Below are 23,168 nucleotides of genomic sequence, written 5' to 3'. Positions count from 1 at the left end.
CACGGATGAGGATTGCAGTCTCTTAGAACTAAAGTAACAAGGGGGTCCTACTGGATGGTTTTATTCCATCTGAGGAAAAGGAAATTTACACTACACCATTACCAGATGAAACAGATTACATGCTAGATTACATTACACGCATCCGGAAAACGGAAAACAATGGATGTATGTGAATTTTTTTTGTAAAGGCCCACACAGTCCCAGCCCCAACCACAAATCTTGATGGAGCCAAGGTTATGCAGGATGGTTGCACCATTGCATTTGAGGCCATTTTTACATCTGAACAGTTTGATTTTATTAGCCTCAAGTATATTCACCGATCATTGATGGACGACCAACAGAACATCATATCATGAAACTGCATACACAAAACTGGGATTATACCCAGTCGTACATGACATAGCACAAACGTTGGAAACAACCATAGACAGGTTTCATTTGCAGCAGTTGTGCAAATCGAAAAGGAAATCGAGAGTCGCAGAGTGGTGTACAAGAAATATCGCAAAGCCATTAATTACGTGGACGGTGCAGACACTGCTCTTAGAGCATCCGGCATGGGATTAGGATCGGTGGACGTTGGTTTGTTGTCCACCATCGCCACTACACCCGAGATACTGGGCATCAAAATAATCGCCAGAGCCACGGGGTTGATCGGATTAGTGCTCAAGTACTTGTCTCGCAGACTGCATTGCAAAGCGACGAAACATGACAAAGTCAGAGTTCTGGCTGAATCAAAGCACATAGCGATAGGAGATCATATCTCCACCCCCTTGTTATTTTAGTACTAAGAGACAGCAAAATCTCGGAAGAGGAGTTTCGTTTGGTGCTCTTGGAACTCACCAAATACCACAAAATGAAGCAAGAGATTCGAACCGAGTCTCATAAGTGCCTCATCTTCTGCGAAAAAGAGAAAGAAAATCATAGAACGATCGACGGGAGGACCGCAGACAAATGTGTTTGATTCACCTTCAGGCAGCTATCGCTTCGCCAGTCTGGCAGCCAGCCGTGAATCATTATAACTGAGGCCACGCACGCACGCACGCACTCACGCACGCACGTCCACAACGCACGCACGTCCACAACGCACGCACGTCCACAACGCACGCACGTCCACAACGCTCGCTCAGAGCATACGGGACGGTAGTAGCGAAGCGACGACTGCTGAGACCTGCGTTTCATTTAGCTGAAAACGACCCGTGAAGGTTTCGGGTTAGAATAGGCCTTCAGCAACCGATGGTTGCCATAAAAGGTGACTATGCTTGTCGTAAGAGGTGACTAACGGGATCGGGTGGTCAGCCTCGCTGACTTGGTTGACACATGTCATCGGTTCCCAATAGTGCAGATTGATGCTCATGTTGTTTATCACTGGATTGTCTGGTCCAGACTCGATTATTTACAGACCGCCGACATATAGCTGTAATATTGCTGGGTGCGGCGTAAAACTAAACTCACTCAGCTGAAAACATCCGTTGCCTCGCTAATACATACTACTAGTACTACGATATATACGTTGGATTGTTGGCTTTTCGTCAGACCGACCCCAAGCTAACTAAAAAGTGATTATTTCCTAAATTATTTGACCGATTTTCATGAAATGTTGAACTTGGCAGATGGTTACGCTATAACAAATGGTATTTGGAACACTCGCGATGACGTCATCGGATTAATTAAGACCTAATTACGGCAAAAAGTTGAACATTTTATCCTTTTCCCGGCCAACCCTATGCTCACTTCGAAGTCAATATCTTGAATGCTATTCGGCCAATTTTAACCAAATTTTGCATGCAAATCCGTAGTAGTATAGACAGTGATGGTTTCTGAGAAGGTGTTTCTAAAGTCCCCAGTTTTCAAATTGGGGCCTTCAGAAGGACGTGATCCAAAACAATCACTGTCAATACTTCTTCCATGAAATATCACAGGTATTTGAAAAAGTATATTATGGAAATTTTGACTCTTGACTTTGGATGACAAGGCCGAAATGTTATATAATTTGACAGTCACAATTTAGTATTCACAGTTTCTGGCGAAACGCGCATATATGTCATGTTATAATTCTGTAATCATAGTACAATATATATATATGGGTTTGCAGACTGTGAATTTGATGACATTTGTATTGCAGTGGGTATATCACGATTTTTACAAACAAAAAAAAGGAAATAGTCTCAAGAAAGAAACGTGGCATTCAAAACAAACACAATGACGACATGAGAAGATACTCCAGAAAACCAACAGTAAGTAAACATAAAAAAACGACTTAGTGTGAGTTCAAGTGTCAAGGATTAAGCTGATTTAAGAGGATATACTAACTGAATTGGCTCGCTCGTCAATTATCAAGGAAGTAGACATGTTAGTTAATAAATCTTAACTGACATGACTCACTCATCAATTAACAAGGGATTAAATTATAGGCTGAGAGATAAAGTAATTGTTAACCCACAGTATTAATCTGAGTGATCTGGAATTAAAGTGATCTTTCCAAGGTGTAAACATGTTGTACCGTGTAGCACTTGTGTTCTAATGCACTAAAGACGCAACTATCAATAATACCAGCTATAACATTGTGAGAATAAAATAATTTTATTTTCACATTAGTTTACCATTCACTTAATGCAAGTATTAGCATACTGGCTTGTTTTCTTCAGAAGTGTCGTAACCGATGTCAGGGCATACGACAGGCAGACCTCCCCAGCCACAAAAAAGCAAAGTATGAGCAAGCATTAAAGAAGGCACAACTGCTGTCATCAGAGGAAAGTGATGTGGACGACGATGGCTTCAAATATTTTATAGTGAGGCCAAAGATGGAATCAAGGGAGCTGATGACGGCCAAGGGGCTTGCAGATGCAAGTTTCAGAAAGCTAGAAGGTCAAAGAGCCATCCCAAAGGCCAGACGTGTCCGTGGACCACCATCCAAATCTGACTTCCCATCAATGAGAAACGATCTTTCATGGGTGAACACTGAATATGGAATGTTGTAGAGTGAGTGAGGACAGTTTTAGCAATATTCCAGCAATATCATGACGCCGGAACCAGATATCGGCTTCATTACTAGTACCCATGTGGGGAATCGAACCGGATCTTCGGCACGAAGAACGAAAGCTTTAACTACTTTAACTACTACGCTGCCCCGTTGTTTTTGATTTTTAAAGTAGATTTGTACAAAGATGTCTGATATATTTTTGTAAATTTGTAAATGGTATTTTTTATGAAATTTAATCGTTCTCTTTCTTTTTGAGAACATGTGCCATTCTGTTAATTCTTTTGCAAAGTTAAATAAACATCTAATTTAAGCACGACAATATCCATTTGTATACTGAAAGGCAATAGAAACGTCGTAGTTTTCAGTTCATGAAATTTATATCAATGACATAGTTAGGTCAACTGTTTTTCACTTGATAATATCAACCAACATTTATGAAACATTATCTTCAGTGAAAAAGATACAGTTTTGTCGAAAAACATTTTCCTTGAAAATTGATTTAATTTACTTTTCACTGTTTTTGGACAAGGATCACTTCACCCAAACTCAACACTGAAAGCATAATGCACGTGCATCTCATGGGCATCCAGTGTATAAATTGCCATCCTGACTGCTCCTGACTACAACAGTTATGCCACGGTAAACAAGAGATCAACGTCAACGGGTCATCGGGCGTCTTCATGCTGGACAACGCCCTTCTGTCATCGCCATTGATTTCAACTGTTCTGTTAGAACGATTGAATGTCTCAGAGACCGATTCCACGCCACTAACAGCACAGATGACCGTCCACGTAGTGGTCGTCCCCGGGTAACCACACAACACCAAGACCGTCAAATCGCCCGTCAACACGTGCAAGATCGCTTCAGTAACAGACACAGCTCTAGGCACCATCGGCATCCATCAAAGAGCGATCAGCGACCGTTCGGTTAGGCCTTGAAGCCAGCCATCTCTTTTGTAGACGTCCTGCTCATGGTCCAGTTCTTACACAACGTCTCCGACGTGAACGTCTAAGCTGGGCACAACTGCGTCAACACTGGCATCAGAGACGTTGGAGAAGAATGATCTTCTCGGATGAAAGTCGATATTGTGTGTCCGTAACCGATGGGAGGACTAGGGTTTGGCGTCGTAGGGGAGAACGCTTCCAGGATGCTTATGTGATGGCGAGAAACGCTTGGGGTGGTCCGAGCATCATGGTATGGTGTGGAACCAGGCTTAACCAGACACTTGGGCCTGTAATCTTCCAGAACCGTGGTCCAGGACGAGGGAATGGTGTGACAGCTGCCCGGTACATTGATCAAGTCCTTAGACCCCACGTTGTGCCCTTTTTTGCACGTCATCGGAACCATATTTTCCAGCAGGACAATGCACGTGCACATACCGCCAGACTCACCAGAGCATTCTTGGATCAACACAATGTGGAAACCATGCCATGGCCAGCCCTGAGCCCAGACCTTAACCCTATTGAGCATTTGTAGGATGAGATCCAAAGACGTCTCAATGACGTCAGACCACGACCGACAACTGGAGACCAACTACGGGCAGCGTTCCTGAGAGTGTGGGCACAAATTCCTATGGCCTTTGTGAAATGGCTCGTACACTCCGTGGTCAGGAGGTGAGCTGCAGTTGACACTGCCAACGGTGGTCACACACGGTATTGACACTCGCTCCCTTCAGTGATGTCATCAATGTTTACGATGTTTCAAGAAACCAGAAATGCAATATTAAACTATTGATTATCCAATAACAGTTGTTGTCGTTTCATTGTAGCCTTGGTCCTCATAACTATGGTGTGTAAAATTACACCAGTTATTACCACGTTTACAAACGACGTTTCTTTTGCTTTTCAGTGTATTTTGGATAATTTCATTTGCAGAAAAGACGGGAGTATTATAAAAGCGGAACAAAAACTCCGCATCATACAATACCATTTTCATCAACGTTGCAATATTGACCATGGAACACTATCAAGCTTGATTTCAGTGTTATATGCTAAATTTGTTGTTCACACATCATCAACCAAATTAAGTAGAGTAGAAGTTTCATCGCCCAAGCAACCGACTCCGTTTATGATCTCCTCGGTACATTACATTGCGAGATGTCAAACCAGTCTACAACTCAGCAGAAGCAATTTCAGTCCGTTTTCTTATCCAATAAAGATGCAGAGTTCTAAATAGCGAGAAAAAAATGGAAGCAATTTGACTAGTCACATCTAGACACTGAAAATATGGTTCCTAATCTATAGTCAGTCTTACACTGACGAAAAGGAGCACAGAGACTTTCTATATTTCTGTAGTAATTGAGACCCAGACTGGTTTAATTGGTATGTCTAGTGTATTGGGTATGTCCAGTCCGTGTATGGAGCTGCATCAAACGCTCATTCCACGACAGCAGTATGTGTTAACTGCAACTAGCCCATGCTGAACAGGTGTCATCCCACGAGGCTTAAATTAGTCAATTGTGTATATACAGTTATTTAGGCTATATCCAAGATGTCTGAATTCTTCTACAAACAGTATAGTGAAAGAAAGACCCCTGAATCTTCACTCCCCCGAACACAGTTGTAACACCATCAGCATCTAGTAACAATAGATCTAATCTCATTAAGATTAACAGTAAGTGCTCTCATCTGTCCTAACTCAGTGTTTTCACAGTAGAAATCTTTAGAAATCTCGTATTTCCAAATTTTTGGAAATCTCACATTTCTCAAATCGAAAAGTTTTGGACATCTCATCTTCAAATGGTAACATCATCTTTCCAAACATTTACAAGCTTGTAAACGTGGACTTTTATGGCAGTGCATCCTTCATAGAAGACCTTCCTCGTCGGACCGAAAGTTCCAGAAGCAGGAAGACCACCCCAATAAAGGGCGCTACACCACCAGCCAGGTAAAACATCATGATGTAGTCTCCCGTTAGGTCTCTGATGGCGCCTAGTAAGGAAAGGAACAAATACAAGTTAAAGTTAAAACTCATGTGTGTATATGATTCATTCGGTTGTCATGGTTAGCGCATGTGGGCGTGTATGTGGATCGTGCGTGTGCGCAAATACGAATTGGGGAGGAAAGGGCTCTAGAAGATTCTCTATCTCTCTATATTAGTCAATGTACAAACGGGATCGGGTGGTCAGGCTCGCTAACTCACTGACTTGTCATCGTATCCCAATTGCGTAGATTGATGCTCTTAGTCAAGACTCGATTATGATTATTTACAGACCGCCCCATATATCAGGAACGTTGGCATTTAAAAAATCCAATTATGAAAGGTTTTCAACTGCTTTGGAAAACTGAAAAGCTATTTTTGTGAATATTTTAAGATCAATTACAAAAGTATGCAAGGCATTCTCCCAAAACCTACCCACCATTCAAAGGTCCACTGCTTATACTGGCAACACCAGAAATGCCAAAGTAGAAAGACAAAGCTGAGGCATACATAGCGTGACCACACAGTTGATGCACGATAATAGGAATGCACACATCCACCACATATATCAGAATCCCAAGACCCACTGTCAGTGCAACCATCGCACCATAATCATAAAAGTAGATCAGTCCAAAACTGAGCAATCCACACACAGAAAGGGCTACAGCTGAAGACAGAAGAGCAGGTATGTTCAGCACCGAGTCTAAAAGTCCTCCAAGCAGGCTTCCAACAGCTCCGGAGACTGTGAAGGCGGAAAGTAGTAACGACGCAGCCTCTAGAGAGTAGCCTCGGTTTTCAGCAATGTCCACGATGAAAATGAGCAGTCCACCATAAAATGTCCATATTGGTAATTGACAAAATACAAATATTGTGTAAGATACATTTTTTAATACGCGGATATTAAACAGCTTGGTTTTAGGCTTGGGGTCTAATCTCGAAGTTTTGTTCAGAAGTAAAGGCTTCGTCAAACAGCGGATCGTGAATCCTAGGACGCACAAGTTAAAGTTGATTCCCCCTAGAAGCAGAAACGCCCCCCTCCATCCATAAACATCAAGTAGAAGTCTGGTTAACTGTGGGGATAAGAAGGCGCCAAATCCCGCCCCAGCACTGATGAGAGATACTCCCACGGTCTTGTGTTTTGTCATGACTGTGCTCACCACCATGAAGGACGAGAAATAGGCTAAACATAGTCCAAATCCTGTAATAAACACAGCACGTGGTATCAAGAACTGCTGACAAAAGTCGCCTTGCTCAATACGTTATTTTTATAGATGCCAAAAGCTAAAACTGTCTACGATTGTATCTTAATTACAATGAAAATTCTTTCATTGTGACACATATATAGCATCGAGCAGAAAAAATGAGACACATGTTACATATATGAAAATTGGTAATATACGCGAATAGATCGCCGGACACTAATATAGGCTATTGGAGTTGACTTCCCATGTGTGTCAAGCGCTTATCTCTCTTACATGCACTTTCGGATTGGTCACGTGACCTTGTTGTTAACAGACGACAGAATGGACGAAATGGTAAATATGACTCAACGAATTAGGCATTGTATGAATCCAGTGTGCGATCAGTTAAGAAACTTGTGAAGTTGTCAGGCCTTAGTAGGGCATCAGTTTACAGAAGTTTGAAAAGAATCGAAGCAGGAGCTGGCGTAAGCCGGGACTGCATTCCAACTGGTCTGCCAAACAGATTGCTGTCGTATCAGAATGGACAATTCGACAATTCTGGATATGCTAAACAGGTACCGAAAAAAGTCCCCTTCATGACAGATGACCATTAGGCTAAACAACTTGAATGGTGTAGAAAGTATGGCTGCCAGGATTTTTTCAATGTGATTTTCGCAGACGAGAGTAAATTTCAGTTTTACAGAATAATGAGGAAGAGGTGGTCTCAGGGAGGAAAGTGCTTGAAAATGGTACCAAAGTTATCTCCAAGTGTCATGGTATAGGGTGGCATCAGTAAACTCGGTGTGATGCCTCTGTTGAAGATGGAGGGCAGATTTGATTCTCGCAAATACTGTGATATTTTAGAGCAAGACGTACTAGATTCCCACATAGGTCAAGGTGGAATCCCATTCCAACTTCAACAAGAAAATGCAACGATCCACAAATTAATTCACACCTTGACATGGCTGGAAGCCAATCACGTGACCTTATTAAATTTTCCTGCTGCGTCACCAGACTTAAATCCAACAGAAAATGTGTGGCAGATCATAAAGTACAAAGCTATGAAGTTGGAACCCAAAAGCATCCTCGAGTGGCGTCATGTTATTGACCAGACATGGATGGATCTACCCCAAACTTACCTAGACACTTTAATAGATTCCATGCCGCGCCGAATTCAGCAATGCATACAGGACTGACCGACTACTAAGATATATTTCCTTTAAGGACAAGGCATCAGACACATCTGTGAGAAATTTTATGAAATTATAATGTAAAATGAAAAATAGACAGCACTGTGAAAAGTCTCATTTTTTCTGCTCCATAGTATATGTAAACTCAAATGCACCCTGCGTCAAAATTACCGTTTTTGACACGTAACTATGGTTGACTTGTTTTCTCTTTTCATTTGTGCAAAGAAGTTTTCGAATCGAGTTGTTAAAAAATGATGCAGAATTCTTTAGGAAGACATGTCATTTACCAAAGAACATATGGACCTTGTTTAATCATGCAGTCAACTCTTCGTGTGTGTATGACGCGACCCTCGTTGGAGTAAACGAGAAAAGCTGACGTTCAATATGTATTGAAATTGGTACCTGTTATAAATCCCACAGTGACGATGAGCACATCCACATTAGGAGCAAAGCTGGCCCCGACACATCCACCCAATGACAGTATTGCTCCCAGTATGACAGAGGTTGCCGGCCCAAGCTTCTGGACTATCGGACTGCAGATTATAGCTGGAGAAAACAGGACAGCTAAGAGTTCAGAGTGTGCCGGGAAAAAAGAATAGAAAGCTAAAAATATAATAACATTCTATACAGAATATATATCCATTCCTAACCAGTGTGAACAAATATACAACAATATGTATGCGCACTTTACTTTGTTTAAGATAAGTAAGCTATGGTTATTCTGTACAGGCTTTTAACGAAGTACGATACAAGGAACAATTGTTTCGGTCTCAAACACTTGAAGTATATTTAGGTTGAAAGACTTATAACGAACATGGTCATAACCGTATGATTAACAACCGCAGATGAAATGTTCATAGTAGGTTCTAAATTTTGGAGCTGAACATGCCGAATTTACTAGTACATACCTAGGAACCTTACCCTTCAGAACCACATTAAGTGTCTTGCATTGTGCACACTATCACTCGGGCAATTCAGACGTCACAATTCTCCCCTTTCCGTAACCTCCAAGAAGACCCGTCCCCAACTGATGATTGTTATTCAGATTTAGAGTCTTTACTTACCTTTGTCTTTACAGACAAACGGTGGTGCTTACAAGCACGAGAGTTGGTACAATTGGATGGCTAAACATTGATTATAACGGAGAATTACAGAGACTATTAATTACTATTATTAAGCAACGTTTTATTTCCAAGACAACAGGCACCCGTGGTGAGCCACCTCCTCGTGGTGGTAACGCCAAGAGGTCACCAACCCCGTGTGGACACTGTAAGGGATAACAATCAAGACGCCGGCCGGCACACAAAACATTTATTCACGATGACTGGACAAGACAGAAGACAAGACGAGACTGATACACACATGTAGCACGGACGCCCCGCTTACAGTAAGCTCCTCTGGCTCACCGTGTCACGTGTGATGCACGGGTAACGCACTACTTAAAGGGACCGTCCGTCTCATGTTTACATCTCACAACCCGGGTCAGCTAGGTCCACAGCACCCCATTGCTGGTCGCAAGGAGTGGCCGAATTGGGCAACCCGTTTGCAGTGGGTTGCGTCCCGTGTCGTTGGAGGACGGGATCCTGGTGGTTGAGGGTAATCGGGCCTATAACCATGTTCTGTTTGCCTAACACAGAACTTCGGCCCTTACCTCACCTAGACGGATGGTTGAATGGGCCCGATAGAACCAATCGGCTGGTCATGCCAAGCCCTGTGCATGGACTACATATATATGTCATTGCACAACTTTGATTTGGACTTTTAATTTCGGTCTTGACCTAATTGTTCATCGATAGTTTCTGATTTTGAAATGCATTTTTGACGTTCTGAACTTTGCCTAGAGTCTTATGCCCAGAAGGCGGTGGCTCATGGGCCAATCTGGTAGAATAGTTATTTGTAATTCTTCTGCTGGAGTATATCATCCGTTTATCCTTGATGCTGCAAGCTGGAGACCCACTTGCTTTTAGCATTGTCCCTGTGATACTGCGTGGTGGGTGGGGAGCTCGGATGATGAACCGTATTACACTAACCATGGCTTATGAAATCCCACCAAAGAAAACAAAACGTCCACTTGATATTGACCCTGTTGATACTGACCACAGACCGTCTGCATCGATTTACCACAAGTAAAGGTATTGTCAGAGATCGTGATCGACTGTTTGCTGATATGTCAGAACTTGACATAGCATCCGAAATGAAAGATCAAGGTGTGCTCTATGTCAAGCGTTTTTCAACCCGGAAAAATAATGAAACTATCCAGAAAAACACCTATCTGATTCCCTTCTCGTCTCCAAATGCTCCTAAGTCAATAAAGGCAGGTTACTGTAACATCCAAGTTGAAACCTATATCCCCAAGGTGTTTTAAATGCCAGACATATGGACACGGTGTATCTACCTGTACATTGCTGTGTGTGCTCACTGTGGTGAGAAGACGCACACAACAGATGATTGTTACAGTGATTTAAAAAATGCACCAACTGCTCAGGCGACCATTCATCTTCTTCAAAACAGTGTCCAATTTGGAAAGAGCAAATGGCGATGAACAGAATAAAGTTTACCCCAAATATCTCTTTTTCTGAACCAAAGAAACTGGTGAAGAGATCTGACCTTACAAAAGGTTATGCTACAGTAGCAAACACATCATCTGTGTACAACTCTAAATTAAGAAAATCATCCACAAGCTGCCAAACTACCTTGACTTGGGTCAGTTGCGCCTCTCCACAGATGCTGTACCCTGCTATATCATCTCAGACTGAGGAATCACTTCCAAGTACATCCAAGCCTTCTGATCAGAAATCATCATCATCCCAGTCACACTCAAAGTCTCAATCGACAGCTGCTAGTCAACAAACTGTTCAAAGTAAACCTAAGCCTAAGCCTGATGCTTCAAAACAACAAAGTTTCAGAGCTCCTAAAGGGTCATAAAATAAAATTCAATTGTTCAATAAATATGGGTCTCCTGAAGGGCACATTCTAGGGCACATAGCTTGTCGCAGTCCAAAAAAGAGCGGGGTAGATCCCCAATAAATCCCCCCGAAAGATAGTTTATTCCTATAATATTGTACAGTGGAACTGCAGAGGATTGAGGACTAATTTACATGAATTACAGCTATTAGTCCAACATTTTACACCATCAGCGATATGTCTCCAAGAGACATATTTAAAACACACAGATACATTTGACCTTCGTCAATTTAATGCATATCATTGCTTTTCACCTCTGGGTGATAGGGCCACTGGCGGATCATCCATTCTAGTCAGACAAAACATTATACATAGCCCTGTCTCACTTATTTCTAATAATAACGCTGTTTCAGTGAGAATTACTTTACTTGTAGCATTTACACTATGCTCTCTCTATATTTCACCGTCTTCGACGTTTCACAAAACTGATCTTCAACCTCTCTACGATCAACTCCCGAAGCCCTGTATTGTAAAGAGAGATTTAAATGGGCACAACCCACTCTGGGGTAGTGTAACTATAAACGCTAAAGGTAAATTGTTGGAGGACATTTGTTCTAACAATGATTTATGTATTTATAATGATGGTTCCAGCACATATTTACACCCTGGTACAGGGACCTATTCTGCTCTCGACTTGTCACTCTCAAATTCAGAACTACCAAACGAATTTGAATGGTCAGTCCACGATGATCTCTGTGGAAGTGACCATTTTCCTACTATACTAAAATCTGTACCTCCATCTGATGTTCCTCCATCATCAAGGCGGAATTTTGAAAAAGCTAACTGGGCTTTACATGTGCTGCAAAACTTAAACCTGGACGTTTTATTGACGTTCCTGGTGCTATTAAATGCTTTTCGGATGAACTCCATAGCTGCTGAGTGTATACCAAATTCCTCTGCACTTCCACATATTCGATGAATGCAAACAAGCTAGGAAGGCAAGGAAAAAAGCAGAACATTATTTCCGTCGCCATCCCAAGGTGCACAATTTAAATAAATTTAAAATTTTAAATGCTAAAGCGCGGCGTACAAACGCCAATCTTGGCAAAATTATGTATCCAAAATTAATTCTCGGACACCTATGTCCAAGGTATGGAACGTGGTCCAGAAAATCAAAGGTAAAGGTACTAAATCTAGTGTCCATCTTCTGAAACATGGAGATCAATTGCTTACTGATAAATCAGATATTGCTAATAAACTGGGTAAAACCCTCGCTAAACCCTCTTCCTCTTTGAATTATGTACCTAAATTCCAGCAGTATCAAAGACAGCAAGACAAAGAACTCTTAATTTCAACTCAGATAATGGGGAAGATTATAATGAAACTTTTTCTATTCATGAGCTCCAAACCGCTCTTGATCAAGCTCATGACACTGCTACAGGAGCTGATGACATACAGTATCAACTCCCGAAGCATTTACCAGAATCCTGCCTAGAAACTCTTCTCAATATTTTTGATGATATTTGGACATCGGGTATCTTTCCTCCGTCATGGCGTGACGCCATAGTCGTACCAATACCTAAACCTGGACGTGATCACGCCGATCCGTCCAATTATTGTCCGATTTCACTAACTAGCTGGTTTTGCAAGACCATGGAACGCATGATAAATAATCGACTTGTTTGGTACTTGGAAACTAATAACCTTATCACAGATATAGAATGTGGTTTCCGTAAAACCAGAAGTGCTGTCGATCACTCAGTGCGTTTGGAATCATTTGTGAAAAATGCGATGATTAATAAACAACACGCTGTGTCTATCTTTTCTGATCTTGAGAAAGCATATGACACAACCTGGAAATATGGCATTCTAATATATAACAATAAGGGATGTACATGATTTCGGTTTGCGAGGTCGTTTGCATTTATACAACATGAAATCTTCTCTTGTTCCGCCTCTCAGGCACAGAATTAAACCATTTATTTCTGCTGCCAGCATTGAGCTGCCAGCAATATAGCTCCTTTCCGTCTTCTTTCTTCTCCCCCTTGGCAGTTGGTTAGGCCACAAGTTGACCTAACATTAACATCGTTTAAAAAATCAGAAACTAATGAATTACAATATAAACAAGAATATAATCAATTAAAAACTAAATATAGCAATTACAAACCCTTATTTACAGATGGTTCCAGAGACGGTGGTGCAGTAGCTTGTGCCACCGTCATTGGATCGAGAGCAATATCTTCTAGAATTCCAGATAACAGCTCTATTTTTACTGCAGAAGCAAACGCCACATTAACAGTTCTCAAATATATTCAAAAACACCCTAAACATAAGCAGTATATAATCTTTTCAAACTCTCATTATTGCCCTCAGGCTATTAAAAATATTTCTTGCAAACATCCACTTTTCATAGAAATTATTGAATTGTATAATGCTCTTGCCACTGGGCAATACGACATCGTCTTTTGTTGGTTACCCAGCCACGTAGGCATTTCAGGGAATACACTGGTTGATCTTGCTGCTAAGGCAGCACTCAACAAATCTGTGACACCACTTGTTAGTCCTTACAGTGATTATAAAGCCATCATTAGATCTTATATGCGTGATCTGATGCAAAAGAAGTGGGACACCCAAGTGGGTTTAAATAAAGTACATGCAATAAAACCTTATATTGGGTATACCCACTTGGGTTGTTAGTCCAGATTTGAAGAGGTCATTTTGCGGCGATGTCGTATTGGCCATACGAGATATACTCATTAACACCTTTTGAAAAGTGAGGATCCTCCATTCTGCACCCCTTGTGATGAAAGAATCACAGTCAAGCATATCCTACTTGACTGTGTTGAGAATTCCATCACAAGGGATCAGTATTTTAATGCACGAACCATGAATGATCTTTTTGGCAATACTAGTCCTCTTTTAATTATTGCATTTTTAAAGGAATTAGATTTGTTAAATGAATTGTAAATAGGTAAATATTTTATAATTGGAAGATTGAATAAGTAACTCAAATCGTTCGTGGCTGTACCCTCAAAGGGGGTTGAAGTACGGTAAAATAATTGTCCCCCTGAGAGGGTACGTAAGTCCTAAAACATTTGATGTAAATTTAAGTCTACCAGGTTTTTAATCGTAGCATTCATGTTATTTTAATTTTGGCTAGTATCTCACACACTGTCCAGCGGCTGAAGGGATGATGTAAATCCAACTAGGGTCCATGCAGGCAGCAAAGGTACTGTAAGTCCCCATGATCCCTAGTATGGTGATATTGTTGAATGTTCTCGTCACAATATGGCTGAGATATTGACGATATGACGTTTAATATTAACTCACTCACTCACTCACTCACTCACTCCGAGACAACAGGTTTTATACAAACATTTACCTAAATTACATAACCTTTTTACATTTCTAACACTTAAATGTTGAATAAGTTAACGCATTGATGGACATCTATAGTAATATGGTTTTATGTAATTAATGTAACAGACATACTAATACAAAATGGAATTCGTCTTCAATGTCGTCTTCACAAAAAGCACATTCTCTTTCTGTTACTTCATTGTATCTACCAGTTTCTATAGATAAATTATGAGAACTTAGTCGAAATTTAGATAAAACACGATAGCTTTAGATAGGTAAGATTGCAATTATCAATAATATTTCTATAAATTACACGTTTTGATGAACTACTAAGAATCTCTTAAGATGCTTGATTGAAAATTCGTTGCTTTACAACAGGTAGGTAAGCAGGACATATCTCTTGCCTAAGCCATAATTCATTGAAACCAATGTTAGATTAAATATTATCCACCTAATATGCCCAATTATCAACTATATGGGTCTCTACTTCCTCATATAAACATTCATAACAGCTTCGAAGGATAAGATTATTTGTGTGAAACAACTTGCACCAATTCTTTAACATATTAAATCGTCTGTCAAATATGAGAGGAAAACGATCTAACTCTGCATAAACTATAGAAGTACATGAACATTTTTTAATTCCTAACAATCTTTTTAAAGAAATGTAATCTTTCTATATTAAGTGCTTTATGGGGAACCCCAGACCTCTGATGTGTATCCTAACACACTTCCAATATAACAATCAGAAACCCCACACAAGATGTTGAGGATTAAAAGAGAGTGGCCTTACATTATTAGTGAGCGAAAAAAGGCCTTTCTGCCTTGATCTGCAAGCTGGATTTGAGCGATTCTAAACTTATTGTTATTGTTAAAAACAACACCCAAACATGTGCTACAATTATTGTAGCACCAATTTTCTTTTTACCGACGTTTCCCACCTCTTCCAAAAACGACCATTTTTGTCTTAGAGGTATTAACTCCATGTCCCCATTCAACAGAGTAATTCAACAACGAATCTAAGTGCTTTTGTACCTTCTACTAACTCAGAAAGTAGGACGAGGTCGACCGCATATATTAACAGAAAAATACTTAGGGCTTTACATTTATCAGGAATACAGTTGTCTTCTAAAAAGAAAGTCTCAATATCACTGAGATAAGAGGGAAAAGGAATTGGAGACAAAACCTCGCCTTGCATTAAACCCGAATTATTCTGAAATTATTCACTACAATAGAGGCTAACTATACACACGATCTAACGCGCAAATACAACTAATTCGATTCAAATATATAACTGACATCAATCTTCCATGTACACCTCCATTTGACAACATCTACTATAACTTACACCTGTCTACCGCGTCAGATGCACGCTAAGTCAACGAAAACACAATATATACGTTTATTATTGTCATGTGCGAAAATACGACATGGCAATACGCGCGTAATGAATGCGGTGCTTTGATAAAAATAATCACGAACACTTAAATCGCTTATGGCATTATGTTCTTGTTTAAAATTCATGAAAATATGAATCGTCATATTGAAAGTATATTGAAAGAACTTTGCTAACAGGATTGTGCTGCCTTATGTGAACTTTTGATAAGAAACATGCGAGTGACGGTTTGTGTATTTGTTGACGTAACGGCTCTCACTGGTCCAACTCAGTGTTTTCCTTGCGGGCTTGCTTTTGTTATACATGCGCTACCAACAGTTTTAGCAAATGTAATAAGAGGAGTTCAAATATATTACATCTGCATAACTAATCATCTGTAATCTTTAACACGGGGAATATATCTCACATCGCGGAACATAGTCATATGACTTTTGTGGTCATTGTTATAATTTTCAGCGAATTCAGATAAGATTCCACTTGGGATATGAAAGCAAGGTTACACGAATGTTCAGTATAAGAAATATTTTATAGTCATTTTGGAGTTTCTGATGTGGGATTTAATGTAGCTATTTTTATTTTTATTTAATTTCTTTTTGTGAAAAACATATGCACAATGAATGAAACAAATTCTGTTTGGAAATGTAAGGTGAACATGTGGTAATAGTTACGTCAGAATATGTCTTTAACAATATGTATTTCTCCTTTCAGGTGTCTCAAACATGCAAAAACAAAAACAGCAATGCTATGTATGAGTACGTCGATGATATTAAGTACCACAGGAATCAAACAGGCATAGAGTTATCATTCCTGTTTGAAGAAGTTCTGATGTTCCTACGCCAATATGAAATTCGAGAGGGGCACGAGGCGCTATTCGGCATGTCCTGGAATAACACGAGTAGGTCACGAATGGTCTAACTTAAATAATGATCACGACGGCAATGGAGTCATTCGTCACCACTCGCACCTTTGTCCTGGAGAGATATAACACCTAGTAAATGCTAATATACATTACCTCATAGCTATGAAAATCTTAGCACAAAATCTATACAGGTAACACAAACCGCCACATTGTGTTTCATAATGAAGCGTATTAATCCCCACATCCAATATGGCTTCCTCACGAAGGTGGCAGAAATATGGCTGAGGTTACGAAACAGTCCAAACTAAGTGCATATTTTATTAGCCACACGGTGTTCATTATATGTATATGTATATGTATATGTATATGTATATGTATATATATATATATATATATATATATGATTTCTGAACTTTACATATTTGTGCATTCTCAAATAGAGTGTTATGTATTTATAGTTATATACATATATAGAATATGAAATCGAATAAAGAGAGAGAGAGAATACACAGAACGCACTCCGTCAAATCTGTCATATGACGTACTACACGGGTTGTACAAATGACCTTCACCTCAGATGGGATGTAGCCGCCCAACGGTTGATTGTGTACGTTGACGTATGCAAAATATGGGTACAGGCAGAGTAAAAAATGTTGCCACAATTTCTTGTTTGTTTGTGTCAATAACTATATAGAAAACGTATAATATTTCTGCATTTCATTTGCCATTTAACAAAACCTCAAACTCTATCAGTTTTATCATAAACTAAGCCATCAAGAGTTATCTCCCTTTATGACCGATCAGGACCCATTATGGCGAAACAGTTTGCGTCTCAGTCTGCCGAAGGTTGAATGCTTAATTGTTTAAAGTTACAGTTCGGTCTTACACCCTTTCAAAACGCCGTAACCCGTGAAGGTCCCGGGGTAGAATAGGCCTTCAGCAACCCATGCTTGCCATAAAAGGTGACTATGCTTGTCGTAAGAGGCGACTAACGGGATCGGGTGGTCAGACTAGCTGACTTGGTTGACACATGTCATCGGTTCCCAATGGCGCAGATCGATGCTCATGTTGTTGATGACTGGATTGTCTGGTCCAGACTCGATTATTTACAGACCGTCGCCATATAGCCGTTGGACAGCCACATTCCATCTAAGGTCAGGGTGACTCGTACAACCAGTGTAGTATGTCACGTGACAGGTTGGACGGGGTGTACGCTTCGTCCACACTGGCAAGTGCGCCTGCATGGTTTCGTATGCTTTGGCTATTGACCAATCAGAATTCGACAATTTTATCATATGGGTAATAAAGGATCATACCCCCTGTGTACATTATGCCGACACATAACGACTGCATCAGTGACGTCTGTGCTCGGGTTGCGCTGAAGACGTCGAGGATTTGGACAAACACGACTCCCAGACCGAGGGCAAAACCCTTAGACAGGAAGTTGATGCATATGCAGGAAACTAGCACTATCAGCTTGGCAGATGACGTCAGTTCCGGTGTCTGGGCACTATCATAATAAACAAAATGGATATGACTTTGAATCCACTTTGACAACGTTCTTAATATCGACTTATGCCATTAACACATTGAAATGAGAATAAGATGTGTTCCTTCAGGTGGCCACAAGGCATAGTCATCAATTTTGTCCATAAAAATATGGTCGGCATTAATTTTGTACATGGCCTGCAGGAGCTAGTGATGGGGGTCATTGAATTTGTTCATATTTTTTTAATTTAAGTTTTGGAGGGGAAGGGGTATGCACAGTGCATCTCCAGATTCATCAGATACTATGAACGGTTATCAGTTATGTCTCTTACCCTGGTTTCTCGGTATGGCTGGTAGACTCGGGTATCTCTCTGGAAGACGCCAATGCTCCTTGGTCCGGTTCCTGGTTGGTTGCACCTTCCTGGAAACCTTGTAATGACCTTGACTTGTTGACAGGAATCTTTTCCAATGTAGGCGAGTTTGGTGTGGCAACCGTTGCGAAAAGAGGATCATCAGAGTTTGAAGTTGTCCAAATGGAGATTTGGTTCGACACAGCCATAACTGAAGATAAGATTTCATGCCTGATCATTGACTCAACCACTTCTAACCTTCCTTAAATGGTACAAGCTGTGTGCATTTGTTCAAAATAACAGGACAGGATTTGCACTAAGACATTTTGTTTTCACATGACCATTGTCATGTGCCACAAAATGCCAAACAAACACAGGAGCGTTGCTACAGTTATAAAAGAGAAAGTTGGACAAGCCCTGGGTTATGAACCCTGGGTGCTCTGTCAGGTGTGACAGGCTTGCTGACTTGGTTTATGTATGTTATTGTATGCCAAATGTGTTGATCAATGCTCATGATGTCAGCCTCTAGGTTGTTTGGTTCAGTTATTAACCTGCCTCTCTCATGTAGCTAGAAAAAAAGTTGAGTGCGACAATCAAGTCTACCATACAAACAGCGAGCAAATCATCAAAACTGAAGTCATGTACACCAAAACAGAACAGTTGTAACTGATACAGTTTTGTTGCCATTTCGAACGAATAATTTTCCGTTTGTTTCGGTTTTAAAAGATATTGTTGCAGGTTTTGGTGATTTTTTCTGTTTCGCTGTATATGAGTTCAGTTTTGATATTTTGTTGACCGTTTGTATGATAGGAAAAACATGCAAAATAAACTTTGATGGTATGTCGTTTTATTCATTCTGAGAGAACACATCAATAGACACTACAAGTAAATATGCATCAGATAAGAAAGTCAGGCAGAAATCATCATTACAAAGCCTTTTGGTGGAGCTGTGAACGTCTCTGTGACCGAAGACTGTCGGTAAAACTATTCACAGACACATGCTACTTCGTGAGAAGCCTCCCCAAGATACAATCAGACTTGGTCGAGATGCTGTATGGAATCCCAGAATGGACATTGTTACGTTGATCATTTTCTTTTTATCTAAAGGGTGACAATGCGACAATTGGTCGAAATGACGCATTGTGTCATTGTCACGCTTTGATTAATTTTACTTTTTGTTGCTTGTTTCTGATGGAGTGACAACGCGTAATGTCCGCCCTAGGATTCCACAATTCTGGGACCAACTTTGTAGAGATCTTGACCTTTGCGAGCTTTGAATGTTATAAACAGAATTATAGATCTTCATTCTTATAACCGAATAGAATGTGTGAAGACAATTTCTGGTATACCCCGCCGTGATATTGCTGGAATATTGCTAAAAATGGCGTAAAACCATAACTCCCTAACTCACTCATAGAAACATGTCCAGTTCAGACAATAACACCTGGTCTGTTGCTACAGGTAGAAACAGACAGGCTTACTGTTTAAATCTGTTACTATTTTTTGTAATTTGTACAATTATTGACTAAGCGATAGTAATTATTGGGTCACAATATTTAGAGTTTTGGGTGATATTTTTATCATAAACTCTTATCATTGGTAATAGTGTTTTAGTGACACGCCTTTAGAGTTGCCCCACTTTGTTGTGTGGTTTTGTCTATTGGTAAACATGTGGCCGGCCGCGAACCTTCTTCGCTGGAATGCTCAAGAATCAGTGACTGTGTATATATAAGGCTGATTGTTGTGTTACACACGCGCGCGAGAGAGCGCGGATTCACACACAGCGTTATACTGGAGTTGTGTCGTTATCTACATCTGTCTGCCTCTTCGTCGACTTTTATCCTATATCTAACATTGCTTGCTGCATAACATTTAGCATAAGTGTTTCACTGAAAACCAAGAATTTGGTGAGTTATATTATATTTTGGACCCATTACTTTAGATTTGACTCAGTTGCATTGTACTGGAAACATGTATTGTAATACATAATATTGGATATTTTAGACTTGTTTGTGTTATATTTTGCCGGTTCTGATCTGATTTCTCACACCTTTTGTCACGGCAAATTATTAACCGTAACAACATCGCTGTTGCAATAATCTTACATGACCACTTGTGCCGATGTTTTGTAAGGCGTGTCAACAATGTTGTGTTTGGTCATAAATAGATGTCTTGCATCATGTGGCCAAATCTTATGACCAGCGGTTTGCACCAAGTCTATCCTCAGTGCTCGGGAGTTTCACAATCATGATCACGGACGCGATTCATTTCTTTGTCTAGTACATTACCATAAAACGATCGTTACAGATAAGATGTACAACACATCATCAGACTTATTGCGCTTGACATGTTGATGCAAATAATACGAATGGCTAGCCTAATGAAATATTGTTTAATGTGGATATCGTACTCTGACACATTACACTGTCTCCTAGACAGCCAGTCACTCTGACACATTACACTGTCTCCTAGACAGCCAGTCACTATGACACATTACACTGTCTCCTAGACAGCAAGTCAATTCGACACATTACACTGTCTCCTAGACAGCCGTCCACTCTGACACACTACAGTGTCTCCTAGACAACAAGTCAATCCGACACATTACACTGTCTCCTAGACAGCCGTCCACTCTGTCACACTACAGTGTCCCCTAGACAGCAAGTCAATCCGACACATTACATTGTTTTCTGTAGTCAATGTTAACAATAGTCATTTAGTATGATTTATATGTGGGACATTTAAAGACATCACTGTGTCATAAGACCTTACACGTGTTATATGTTTGACAATAGAAAATATAAAAATCACTCTTTTTTTACACATATCTCGTTCAAAGATGAAAAAGGCATCCTCGACATCTGCATCCCCTGGATGCATCAATTACCTGCCTTTGCTCGCTCTGCATTCTCACAGTAACCAATCATCTTTGCCACTTTTACATCCGAGCTTGCAAGTGTCATCAAGGATAAATTAAGAAGCGAAAGTGAGTTGTAATTGGTACGCTCAACTTCCCAGCGTAGACACCTGATTGGATTAAAAGCCAGCCAAGGGAGGCAATAAATTCATCCGGACTCATAGATGCATCCAGGGTTTTCGTTTTCCGTGAGTGGACGGTCTGTCGTCATACCTAGCTGAGAGGCCTAATTGCCATGTATAATCTGTTTCTTTTCGGTAGCTAGTCGTATTGACCGTTTTCACGTGCAAACATGTTGTTTTCTTGATAACCCCTCACGCATCCCACTGAATGCCCAGTTAGGTTATTGTGAGTTATTTCGGCATATCGTCTTTGCAATTAACGTTGTTTAAATTTAAGGGATACAGAAAAGGCCATTAACCTAAAAAGCATAAACATTCTAAATTATGAGATATGGACATATTTCAGGGGTTGAGTCCGAGATGACCTGACCTCAGAACCTCTTCCTTGGGGGAAAAACGGATACAATTCCATCTGACACATTTGATTTACAACTAATATCAAATTAGTATCTCACGAAGAAGATACGCATCTCATGGCGTCACAATAAAATAACATCACTGGGTTACTTGCTATCGAAGCAACTTAGCTGCTAAGATAGTGTTAATACTGTTGATAATTATAGGGGTATCTCGTTAATGGATGTTCTTGGTTAATTGTTTTGTATAGTAATAAATAACCGTCTTCAGCGATTCGCAGAAGTTTACGCTAAAATTCCCGAGGCACCAGCTGGGTTCCGTAAAGGTTACTCCACTACAGATGATATATTTACATTGCAATGTCTCATTCAAAAGTATCTTTCTAAAGGTGGTGGTCGTTTTTATTGTTTGTTTGTAGACTTCCGAAAGGCTTTTGATTCCGTTAACAGGACACTACTTTGGTACTCACTTTTCAGGCAAGGGATAAGAGGCAACTTAATCTCAGTTCTAAGGGATATGTACTCCAAAATATTGGTGTCAGTTCGCCATTCCCATCTGTCAATTGGTAGATCGTACGTCAGGGTTGTATTTTAAGCCCGTTTCTCTTTGCGATGTTTATAACAGAATATCAGATCATGCTGCAGGATTAAGGTCTAAGGGGTATCTTTGTGAGATCGGATTATGTTGACTTACTTCTGCTACTGGACGCCGACGATCTTAATTTATTTGATGATACTGTCATAGGATTGCAGAGAAAGATAAATATTTTACATAACTACTGTAGCTCTTGGGGTCTGGAGGTTAATATGGATAAGACAGAGGTTTTGGTATTTCGCAACGGTGGGTTCCTTCGTTCCTATGAAAAATGGTTTTACAATGATATTCCAATCAAAACATCAACATACTATAATTACCTTGGTATTCTATTTTCTACTCGGTTGTCCTGGACAAAGTGCACACAAACTCTAGTAGAGGTAAGGCCAGTTAGGCACTTTTCTCTCTGAAGGTATTATTTAATAAATACCCTAATATGCCTGTAAAGTTAATGTTCAAATTATTTGATAGCAATGTTAAACCAGTGTTACTATACGGCTCCGAAATCTTTTTGAGGAAAAGAAATCGATCGAAATGTTTCATACTAATTT

At 40.2% G+C, this 23,168-nt stretch overlaps 1 protein-coding gene across 1 annotated transcript; it reads right to left on the bottom strand.

Moving 5' to 3' along the window:
• Nucleotides 1-5,767: 5,767 nt before the first annotated feature.
• On the bottom strand, nucleotides 5,768-21,554 carry LOC137278984 (monocarboxylate transporter 6-like). The gene is made up of 6 exons (XM_067811473.1): nucleotides 21,515-21,554; nucleotides 18,610-18,838; nucleotides 18,106-18,299; nucleotides 8,673-8,816; nucleotides 6,339-7,097; nucleotides 5,768-5,910 (listed from the first exon to the last, which is right to left on the bottom strand). The coding sequence occupies exons 1-6, from the start codon at nucleotides 21,552-21,554 to the stop codon at nucleotides 5,768-5,770; spliced, it is 1,509 nt and encodes a 502-aa protein (XP_067667574.1).
• Between the last annotated feature and the right edge of the window lie 1,614 nt (nucleotides 21,555-23,168).

Source organism: Haliotis asinina, chromosome 3 (assembly GCF_037392515.1).
Source record: "Haliotis asinina isolate JCU_RB_2024 chromosome 3, JCU_Hal_asi_v2, whole genome shotgun sequence".
NCBI lineage: Eukaryota > Metazoa > Mollusca > Gastropoda > Lepetellida > Haliotidae > Haliotis > Haliotis asinina.
Note: the sequence above shows the minus strand (reverse complement) of the source record. Positions and strands in the feature narration are given on the sequence as shown.

What these genes read in the sequence shown, in the direction of transcription:
- LOC137278984 (XM_067811473.1), bottom strand. Translation starts at nt 21,554, where the DNA reads ATGATTGGTTACTGTGAGAATGCAGAGCGAGCAAAGGCAG. An exon ending in CGGCATAATGTACACAGGGG is followed by an intron (nt 8,817 to 18,105) that starts GTATGATCCTTT and finishes TGTTTTCTCCAG; the next exon opens with CTATAATCTGCAGTCCGATA. An exon ending in AAGCAGTGGACCTTTGAATG is followed by an intron (nt 5,911 to 6,338) that starts GTGGGTAGGTTT and finishes TTTCCTTACTAG; the next exon opens with GCGCCATCAGAGACCTAACG.